General features: G+C 38.5%; 1 protein-coding gene across 4 annotated transcripts; it reads left to right on the top strand.

Annotated features, from left to right (window-relative positions):
• The first annotated feature begins 529 nt into the window (after positions 1-529).
• LOC119489138 (afadin- and alpha-actinin-binding protein-like) lies at positions 530-10,340 on the top strand. Of its 4 annotated transcripts, none has more exons than XM_037771344.1 (14): positions 530-680; positions 3,732-3,848; positions 4,285-4,433; positions 4,545-4,748; positions 4,924-5,034; positions 5,145-5,280; positions 5,417-5,492; positions 5,721-5,901; positions 6,334-6,481; positions 6,801-6,937; positions 7,923-8,096; positions 8,281-8,398; positions 8,577-8,724; positions 8,819-10,340. In XM_037771344.1, exons 2-14 carry the CDS (start codon positions 3,830-3,832, stop codon positions 8,964-8,966), a joined length of 1,749 nt encoding a protein of 582 aa, XP_037627272.1. In that variant the 5' UTR covers positions 530-680; positions 3,732-3,829; the 3' UTR covers positions 8,967-10,340. The 4 variants fall into 4 exon arrangements, with proteins under 4 accessions (XP_037627272.1, XP_037627273.1, XP_037627270.1 ...); XM_037771345.1 differs by having other exon boundaries at positions 4,282-4,433; positions 7,926-8,096; XM_037771342.1 differs by having other exon boundaries at positions 4,282-4,433.
• The last annotated feature ends 370 nt before the right edge of the window (positions 10,341-10,710 follow it).

The raw sequence follows: 10,710 nt of genomic DNA, 5'->3' as shown, positions 1-10,710 counted from the left end.
ACATACACTGCAACCAGGAATAAACTTGGACACATTTAGAATGTTTACGTTTAAAAATGTGTCAAGGGTCTAAATATTGTATATTCGTGACATCACGAATGGGCAGAAATCCTGACAGCTTATTTCAAATGCAGAGTTTCTGAATGCGGACTGGGTGTATTTCACTGTGGATTGAGTGTTTCGATACTTTCACAGTATTTATATAGGACTTAAGCCTACTTTATAATAAAAAACATGAAAATCTCTCTTTTTTATAATATGGGACCTTTAAGTCATTTTGACTGGTGTTTCTGAATATAGTATAATAAATGGAGTAAATACTGTTTTAATCCTTAGTTTATTTGATGATAATCGTCAAAAATATATAATACCAAAAGTAAAAAAACAAAAAACAAGTGTTCTTCATCAGTTTGTTTAAGACAATACATTAGCATAATTAAAAGGGCTGTTAAAAAATGAATTGCCATTAAAGACACTTTAAGTAGCTTAACAGCCAACAGCCAATCATATTGAGCCGTGCTCGGTTGCTAGACAACGAGTCGGCCAATTAGCGTGCTGTTTGGTTTGCTTCAGTCAGTCCGTCAGTGGTGAGTGTGAGCTGTAGACAGACTTAAGGAGCTGCTGTATCGTGAAGCAAGGAGCAATTGGGGAAATACATTTGAAACTGCAACGCTAAGGAGGTAATTGAAATAAGTTGGTAGTCACTTCTTTATAAAGTCAACATTTAAACGCCTGTTTTTAACTAGTAAACTTGTTCGGCCGCTCGGCTTCAACGTCAGATTGTTTTCAGTTGGAGGCTCGACTCACTAGTGATGGGAATTCAGGCTCTTTTTAGTGATCCAGATCATTTGGCTCAGCTCACCAAGAAGAGCCGGCTCTTTCGGCTCCCAAAGGGCTCTTCGTTTTACCACTTCTGCTTTTTATAATTCAGCCAAATTCAGTGCTGTTTTGACCTATGATTAGTATGTGTGCACATATATCACTTAAATTATTCAATATAATTATACTAAACTTTATAATTTCCAGAATACCATAATTTTACATGCTGCTTCGTTTCCGACTGTCACTCATCTTGTCTGCTATTCGCGCACCGAACTCCTCTCTCTCTTTCTCCTCCTCTTCCTCCTGCTCTGTACCTGTAGACCGTCAGCGTGCCGTGCACCCCCCCCGCACCTCCCTGCTTGAGGGTATGGTCCTTGTCTTTCATCACCTGATTGGTCGCACGGACGTCATTAACACAACATTCAGTCATGATACGTGTCCACAGGCTCCGTGCTTTCCACGCTCCCCATTCATTGTCTATGTAAGCAGCCGTGCAATGCATTCTGGTAGCGTGGCGGCGCGATTCGAGAAAACGGAGCGTCACAACGCCCGCTCCTCATTTGCATAAAGTTGAGGGCTAGTCTACGTTATGCAAATCACAGGCGTCCGACGTGACTCGCCGCCTCTCGAAACTCCCGAGAATCTTTTAAAATAAACGTTGTCGATCCAAAACAAAGACAGATTCAGCAACTGGAAGGCTTATTTCTCGCCTCGACTGTTTTCAGAAACACATTTCGGTGAACTATTTTCGTGAAATAAGAGAAGAAAGTTTCCAAACGAGCCTCCCTACTGGTTCCGGCAGCCAACGGAGGGAAAGCGTTTGTCCAATCAGGTGGGGACAGCCTTGTGTCTAGGACAGCCCACCAAGCTTCCAATGTTGGGAAGCGTTGCGTCCCCTCGCGATAAAAAAAGCCCCTGTGGACATGTACCATTCACTTAAAAGAGCCGGCTCAAAGAGCCAGCTCGTTCGTGACCGACACAAGGTTACATGATATATTCCATATTTTACTGTCTGGTATACTGACTCAGTGTTCTACATAGATTACTACTCAGGTGTAATTCATATTTGCAATATTTTCAGGTGGAATTTCATTTCATTCTCACTGTGCAATATCATTTTCCACTTGTGCAATTTTGTTAATAGTCTGTTTATTGTCAATACTGTATATACTGTTCCTATTTTTACACTTACTTCTATTTAAATGGTTCATATTTTGCTACACTTTGTTTAGCTCTTTTTTTTTATTACTGTGTTAGCTGATGCATCTTGTTTTTTGCACTTTCCCCTTTGCTGCTGTACACTGCAAATTGCCCCAATGCGGGAATAATAAAGGAATATATTATCCTATCCTATCCTATCCTATCCTATCCTGTCCTATCCTATCTTATCTTATCTTATCTTATCTTATCTTATCTTATCTTATCTTATCTTATCTTATCTTATCTTATTACAGAAGTGGCAGACAAAGAAATTGAGTGGCCGGTAGAAATGTTCAGAGGAAAAAGCTTAATTTCAGACCCTGCCTAGGATATATAAATATATGTCAGTTTATTGGGTACACCTAGCTAAAAATAATGCAATCTAATACAACGGTTATGCAATAAATCCCACTTTCATGAACGTATAAGGATATTAAAAGACAATACCCACCCTGCAATTCAATTTCTTTTTCTTGTGTAGCATAAAGGGATTACAACTTGCATGTCCTGTGTTGTAGAATCACAATAAACAAACCTTGAATCTCATTATAATGTTCAGTCTTTGTTGAAACTGTTGATGTGTTGATTCAACTCCATGGTCATTCTGGAGGCTAAAGTTTGTGGTGCTGTTGAACTGTATTATACTGAGAGGTGTGTCTTATTTTTCATATCAATGAGGGTGATAAAATAGACTAAATTGAAAACTGAACATTATACTTTTTTTTATTATGGTAGGACTTATTGCAGGACTGTTGCATTAGTTTTTATTAGTTATCTGGTCTAAAACGTCACTCCAATTAATTCCTATCCTACATGGCCCAGGGGGACCACAAACATTAAAATCTATTCTGTAAAGGCTTACTTAAAAAATACCCTTTGTAGATTTTATACTGGAAAAAAGCTTGACTAATGAGTTAAAGGTTAACACTTGTTGAGTCTAAGCAGCATGCAGGCTTGTTAAGCTTTGTGCCTGTAGGCTTGCCATCTGTCTCGCCAGGCCGATTAAGTATCACTGAAACCAAAGGGTAGGTCTCCCTAGTTAACGATGAGTCACAGCCTTCTCATGACTAAAATGTATGGAAAATTAAATTCAGAAAATGTTCCTCATAAAATTAATATTCAGTTTTTAAAAGCAGTTTCTGCTCATGCTCTGATAGTTGCTGTCCAAGGATGAGGTGATGTATATGATGCTAGTTTTCAGTAATATCTATAGTATGTTTATTTGTGGAAAACATAAGCATTATTCATACAGGACAGGAGGAGAAATGTCTCTGATTTGTGTGGTTCTGCAGACAAATCACCTTACTGTGCGTCTGGGATTAATCTGATCAGCTGACGATAAAAGCATTGAGTTAAGATGCCTGCCTGGTCCCATCCTGTAACCTGTTAAATACTCCTGGAGTGACAACGGTGTAAGACAAAATCCACAACAACATCAACATAACAATCTTTGTAAAAGACTCTCTAAATAAACACACATTTTTAATATTTTAAATAATCTATTGGATGGCTCTGAATACACTATCTGATCAGTGTTTGGCTCGTTGCCTGTGATAGATGAATTAGCTCTTGTGAATCTGCTGTCCTCCTCACACTCTGTTATGTAGGTTGCTGCGTGTTTCCACCCCTCATCTCTGCACGTTTACTTCCACTGCCTCGTAATCCGGACTTTGTTGAATTGGCGCTCTTAATCTGACCCTCTATTTCAGGAGCACCGACTGCGTAGGTGGATCTTGTGGCGAGCTTTGTGTATCCTGCACATGTAGCAGACGATCCAGACACGTAGCCTGAAGGCTGCTCTGCAACAATGCCAGAGTCCTCCCTGGGTGAGTTTACATTTTCACGTCTTTGTAGACGAGTGTATATGCCCTGTGAATGAAACATGTTGTACTCAGCAGTTGTTCATTAAAACCTTTACATGTCTCAGACACTGTACAATATTTTGTAATGTGATTTTGACTTTATGTTGGCATCATCATTAGTTAGATGAACTGAAGTACAGTACTGCAGTGCTCTGCCCTCAACAGTTGTGTGTAGGTTACTGTATAATTGTCTCTATCTTGTACTCTGTATCAAACCTTGTGAGTTAGGAACAGGTTAAACTAACACGAATGCTATTTTTTAGTTTTTGTGTCAAATGTAACCTCAATTCCTGTAATGTTTACTGTATATGAAGTGGTTTCCTTTTCTTGTCAAGCATTAACAAATTAGCATAAGGCCATACTGTATATATGTGTGACAGAATTTTCTTTTACCCAGAAGTCAAGGACATTTGCAGCAGCTCCGTTGAATGTAGACCATCTCCCTTAAGACGGTTTAGCCAATCATCTCTGCCACTGCAAAGAAACTACATGCTCAGTACCTTCTGCACAGAGAACAACGTGCAGGAATGTCTATCACACATCAATCAGGTTGGTAACTTTACACGTGTCTCTGGTGTATTGATAAGTACATGCTTGTGGTCTAAGAAGTGGATAATATGACTGCAATGTCCTTTTCCTCCTTTATTCTCCCCTTTACAGGAGGTGTCATCTCTTGGCCTCCCACCAGTTTGGAAGGAGTCGAGCGGCAGCCCAGAGATGAACGTTGTGGCTGTGCTAAATTGCATGTACGACCTGATTCAGCTGCACCGCAGGGGCCTTCGGACCCTGGAAAGCATGGAAGTGGAGCAGCTAAAGTCCAGCAGCAATGTGGATTACCTGCAGTACACCAGCACCCATTTAAAAGTACAGTAACATTTAATTCCAGTGATTCCTCCTTATTTATATTGTATTCAAGTAAAAATATAGATCAACAGGACAAATGTTTAACCAAAGCTAAGGACCTCAAGAGTTACTTGTCAATACTGAAAAATGAACTCTCATATTAAATGTCCATATCAATGCTGTTCTGTTATCATAGGAGCAGCTTGAACTGTCCAAAAGGGAAAACACAGGACTCCTTGAGAGAGAACGACAGCTGCAGCTGAAAGTGAAGAGTTTGCAAAACTGCCTGAAAAATGAAAAAGAAGAGGTACTTTCTTTGGACTTACTGCCCCAGACAATGCTGAGTGAATCCACAGGCAGGTTTTTGGTCTCATGTACATAAATATGACAATTATTTTTTTGATTTCCTCCTGCCAGGTGCAAAAACTTCAGAACATAATTGCAAGCCGGGCCAGCCAGTACAATCATGAGATGAAAAGGAAAGAAAGAGAATTTAACAAACTGAAGGAGCGCTTGAATCAACTTCTGGTTGACAAAAAGGAGAAGAAACAAGGTTAAAGACAAAACCTGTTCAGCCTCAACATTTAACATTTTAAAATTAAACCAGCATCTTAACACACAAGATATTAATATGTACATGTCTTGGAGACTCTTTAATTTTTATTTTCCTACATTTGTCTTTCTTCCAGCCATTGATGTATTAAACAACATTGGAAGAGCTGATGGGAAGAGAAGCCTTTGGAAAACTGAAAAGACAGAAGCAAAGTAAGTTCACTTCCAATTTCTTTTTACATTACATACAGAATGCACTACTAAACCTACTGTTGCAGGTCAGCTCCTTTGTCAGCTTTCTAGGTGACACAGATTTATTTTAGGAACATGGTGGCACTGCTGGATGTTACTGTAGCTTTAATTAGTTTCCTCTGTAGATGTGTCATGTATGAGATTATAATGAACAAAATAAACATCGATGATTATCTTTGTCATCCCAAGGCATGAGGGGGAGATGTATAAGACTCTGCTGAGTGACTATGACACCCGACAAAGGGAGTTGCTGCTGGAAAATGCAGAGTTGAAGATAGTGTTGCAGCAGATGAAAAAAGACATTGTGTCCATTCTGAGTTCAAGGAAACCAACGCTGAAAGACGACAAACATCCAGATGATGGCGTACAGGTAGGACAAGTTGTTTTTCTCTATTCTCTGATGCTACTTTTTAACTGTGGAGCAGATAAAAATGTTATAAGTGGGTCAAACGGTTGGGATGGAAGCGCTAGAATACTAACAGTTAATACATATCTTAAATAGACATAATAAAAAACAGTGGCATATCTAATAAAGTCATTTGTTTAGTAAGATGACAGAGGATGGAATAAAAAATCTCTTAAAGATGTTTCTCGTTGTTGTCTCGATGTTGCTGGGTGGAGAGATTCCTAAAAACATTGTTTTCAAAGTGGCTGATCAAGCAGATAACCAATAACCACACCTAAAATGTATCACAATTTGATTGACAGCCGATAGCCATCCTGCCATGCCTGTTATCTAATCTGTGTTGTTTGCCAGACGTGCTATCAATAGATTGAAAGATATTTTCATTTTCATTGTCAGGCTGACTCAGAGGAGGAAGAGGAAGTTTTTGATTCCAGCAAAGAAAGTGTAGAGCAGTATTGTGTTCAGGCCCGGGAGAAGCTGACCAACAGTATTCGCCTCCAGTGGAGAAGACTCAAGAGCCACGTTGAAAGATTGGACAGCCAAGGTAGTCTTCATGCAGCATACTGTCCCTGTTTGACCCTGATACATGAAGGAATGTAACTTGGTGTCACATAAGAATTCCAGATCATTTAGCTTCCTCTCCAACTTAAGAGAAACTGCCAGAGCAACCAAAGCTCAAAGCTTACATTATACTGTATACTGAAGCCAAAAATCTGAATTTGTATGGAAGCAACCAAAATACATGGACTGATTTTCCAATGATATTCCAGACTGGATCCTTACTTTCTGTCTTTTAAAATCAACACGTTGAAGATGGATGTAAACATAATTGTAAAATTTGATTTTCTGGGTTGTTTGTTCAGCGTCTTTAGCTCAGATGGGCGAGAACAAAAACACTGATGCTGTTTCCCGAGAGACTCATGAGGAGGAGATGGACAGACTGAAGCTGGAGATCCAGCAGTGCAGAGACTTCATTCAAACACAACAGCAGGCGCTGCAGGTAAGACTAAAATATGCCCAGAAATGTAATTCATTAAGCTCTCTGGAGAGTTCATTAGTTCAAGTGGCCAATGTCAAGAGTCAAAGTCACAGTGCTGAGACCAGGCGGCTACCTCTGTTTCCTTATTTCTAATAGCCAGCAGGGGGCGACTCCTCTGGTTGCAAAAAGAAGTCTGATTGTATAGAAAATCTATGAGAAAATTATCCCATTTCTCACTTGATTCATTACCTCAGTAAAGTCTGTAAACATGAGTTTATGGTCTCAATCACTAGTTTCAAGTCTTCTTCAATACAGCATGATGTTCATTTAGTAAATTATGGTCCCATTTAGAGTCAAATAGACCATAAAGCAGGGTATGCTTTAGGGCGTGGCTACCTTGTGATTGACAGGTCGCTACCGCGGCGTTGTCCGGTCTGGGAGTTGTCCATGTTTTCGTTTTACAACTTTAGCCCTTTTACAGTGTGTTTTCAATTCATGAAAGTTAATTATAACCTTTTGGTCCCCTAAAATGTCCTATTCAGTGTTCGGTTATACTTAGATACACCCCCTAGTGTCACTTCTGTTTGCAAAGTACGACGATATTATGTATTTGGCGACGGCCAAAAAACAAGATGGTGATGGCAAAAATGCCGAACTCAAGGCTGGACTGTAGTCTACAAACCAATGGGTGACTTCACGGTGACTACGTCCACTTCTTATAAACAGTCTATGTGAGACAAGTGTGCCATATAATCAATAATCAATTTCGAGTAGGAGGTGAAGGAACACTTGGAAAGTTTTACATGTTAAACTGCTATTTTTAAACATTAGTTGACCTCTAACTGTAGCTTTAATTCAGTGTTTACTCTCTTATAGTTTTAACCAAGCACTTAAATTGAAAACTGGTTTGCATGTTGGAGGAAAGATGCTGCATTTTGTTTGTTGCAACACTTCTTCTGTTAACTTCTGGCTAAACAAACTATGCATCTTCATCTTCTTCTTGTAGCAGCAACTGAGCTCTCCGTGTGATGAGGAGACGGCATCCCTGCTGAGCGACTGCTACATGCTGCAGGAGAAAGAGCGCTTCAGAGAGGAATGGAAGACCCTCGAGGAACAGAGGAAGATCTTTGAGAGGGAGAGGAGGAACTTCACTGAAGCAGCTATAAGACTTAGCCATGAGGTGATTTATACAACACACTTTTCACAAAAAATTGGTATGAATTAGAATATAGGGAACATGGCACATTTTGCTCTTTGTGTAAAACAGCAGTGTGTCAAGATGACTGGTTTATATCAGTTTGCTCACTTTAAGTTTAAAAAGTGTGACTGTTTTTGAAGTGACTTGTATCTGGTTTAACTTGCAGAGGAAGACCTTTGAGGACGATCGAGCGATGTGGCTCAAACACCAGTTTTTAAACTTGAGTCCATTTCCTGACTCAAAGAAACCCCAGATGTCAAAGTCTAAAAGTGCCTTTTTAATATGTGAGTGTCTACTCTGTTACATTGTACTGGCAGTTCAAAATTATTTATTACTTTTATTTTGGAGTTACAGTATGGGTTGATGTTATAATTCGCATTACCTGCTTGTTGTCTTTATTTATAACTATCACTAAGTCACTTTCCTGAGGAGGATCAATAAAGTTTCACCTTATCTTTGCAGCTAAAACAGAGGCGAGTACAGCGTCGGCTCCAGAAAAGCTCATCAAATGCCGGTCTGGCACAACCTCCCCCACACCCAGATGTGTCTCGCTCACATCACCTTCAACAGCCGACCTGTATCGCACACTTTGCCTTATCCCAGAAAACAGGTACAGTATCTTTATTTGCACAAATCATGACATAATGTACCTGTAAATTAATGTTTGTGTGTATCCCTGACTGTTTGTCATATTTTACTTCCAGATCAACCAAACCAAAGAGAAAGACTGAACATGTGGAAGAATCAAGCATCTTTTTTAATGGAAATGTTCCAGCTCAGCACAAACAGTGGGACGACAGTGAAGACCACAGCAGCCACACACTCGCCAAGGAAAAGACCAGCTCTATATGAAGCCATAAACATTTATAATTTGGATCAGAATTTGTGTTAATGTCCATTGATTATGGATGAATTGTGGTATTTCAGTGAACACCAAACACTTGAAGATAGACTGTAAAATGAGTGAGTCATTGTTAACAATTGAAGCCAAACAAGAGTTCTGGTTAGCTGCTGGTGTTCTGTGTGACTGAGAGAAGATTTAATTGTTTCTTTTTTATTATCTTACTGTTTTATTTTTTAGATTATGTGATAAACGTATTTATTTATTTATTTATTTATGTGGTGCTGTAAATCTTGTTTTGGCAGTCATATCTTATGTCTTGGATCTTAGTCTGAGACTAGAATTTCTTTGGCAATGAAGGTGTTTCCAGAAAAGATAATGTGTCCCGGTAATGACATGTTGTTTGGCCCTCGTTAAGGGTCGCTGTTGCACTTAAACTTGCCTAAATATTGCTGTTTATACCACAACTTTTTGACTTCTGTTATCATGTTAACATTGGCAACTGGCACAATGTTTTAGAATGTAGATTTAATGCTGCTGTTTCACTGAATGCAATAAGAAACTGGGTAAAATACAAAGTATTTTTTCTATAGTTTGATATAGAAATGTGGTTGACAATATTGTTTTCTAGTAACTGTTGCAGATACATTAGTAGCAAGTGATGTATGATGTTAAATAGGGAGAAAGACTAATTAATTAATTAATGTGTCATCAGACCACTCTGATGTCAATATGAATGTGATTTATTTCTCACCATTTTTTTAAATGAATGTTTTATTTTAGTAACATTATATTGAGAGATGAGAATAATTCTTACCACATGAATGTGACATGATTTATATTAGACAATCTTATATTGAAACATTCATTATACCTTCTTGAAACACAAGTTTCTTGTCATTTGACGTTTATTGGCCTCTATCGAGGTTACTGATCAACAGAACTGAATCATCTGCCCCTTGCCTGTAACTGATGGAAGTGGAGACCATCGAGGTAAACACCGTAAAGCAGCGATTGAACAGGACCGTCTTGGAAAGAGGCAAGTGCTGTAATCAATTTTTACTTTTGTGGCCAGTCATGCAGTATTGGCAAACATCGATACGTTCACATACTGTATATTTTACATGGGTGATTTTGTGTTATGTTATGGAGCTGTAAAGTACATCATCAATGAAATGTACTCAATGAAGTGGACACAGTAGGTTGTCGTCTTTTTGACAACAATCAACTATAGTAGTGTTTGGAAAGCAAATGTGAATTGAAATTGAAGATATATACTCACCCCATTGATTGATTGATTTTGGGAGTGATGTCTGTTTTTTAAATGTAGGTTTCTATCAAAAGCCTTTCACACATAATGGAATAAAAATTAACGAAACACCAGACACCACAGGCCACATCCTTTTTTATGCACTGGTCAATTTTGAGATTTTGGGCTATTTTGCTTCCATAATATGTCCTTTTTTCCTACTAGTGGAAAGAAAACATCCAAAATACACATTTAGGTGTTAATTTACTACTTTTTCTATTTGCGTCTGTAGATTTCTCCTAAATTTGCCAGATGTTAACATTAGATAATAACTCATTTGCTTATTGAAACATAAAATATCAGAAAACTTAAGAAGAAAAAATAATTGTCTTAATGTAAGTATTAAACTGGGGAAGTTTAATGGTGATATCTGTTAAGTTGTTTACCTTATTCTTCTGTAGTGTCTTCAAAATGTAGTGAATTTTATAATCCATATCTTTAAAGGC

This window comes from Sebastes umbrosus, chromosome 5 (genome assembly GCF_015220745.1).
Source record: "Sebastes umbrosus isolate fSebUmb1 chromosome 5, fSebUmb1.pri, whole genome shotgun sequence".
Classification (NCBI taxonomy): domain Eukaryota; kingdom Metazoa; phylum Chordata; class Actinopteri; order Perciformes; family Sebastidae; genus Sebastes; species Sebastes umbrosus.
The sequence above is the reverse complement of the archived record's forward strand: the minus strand, read 5'-3'. Positions and strand labels throughout refer to the sequence as shown.

Coding starts and splice junctions, on each gene's coding strand:
- LOC119489138 (XM_037771342.1), top strand. Junction 5,281..5,416: donor CAAAAAGGAGAAGAAACAAG/GTTAAAGACAAA, acceptor TCTTTCTTCCAG/CCATTGATGTATTAAACAAC. Junction 5,493..5,720: donor ACTGAAAAGACAGAAGCAAA/GTAAGTTCACTT, acceptor TGTCATCCCAAG/GCATGAGGGGGAGATGTATA.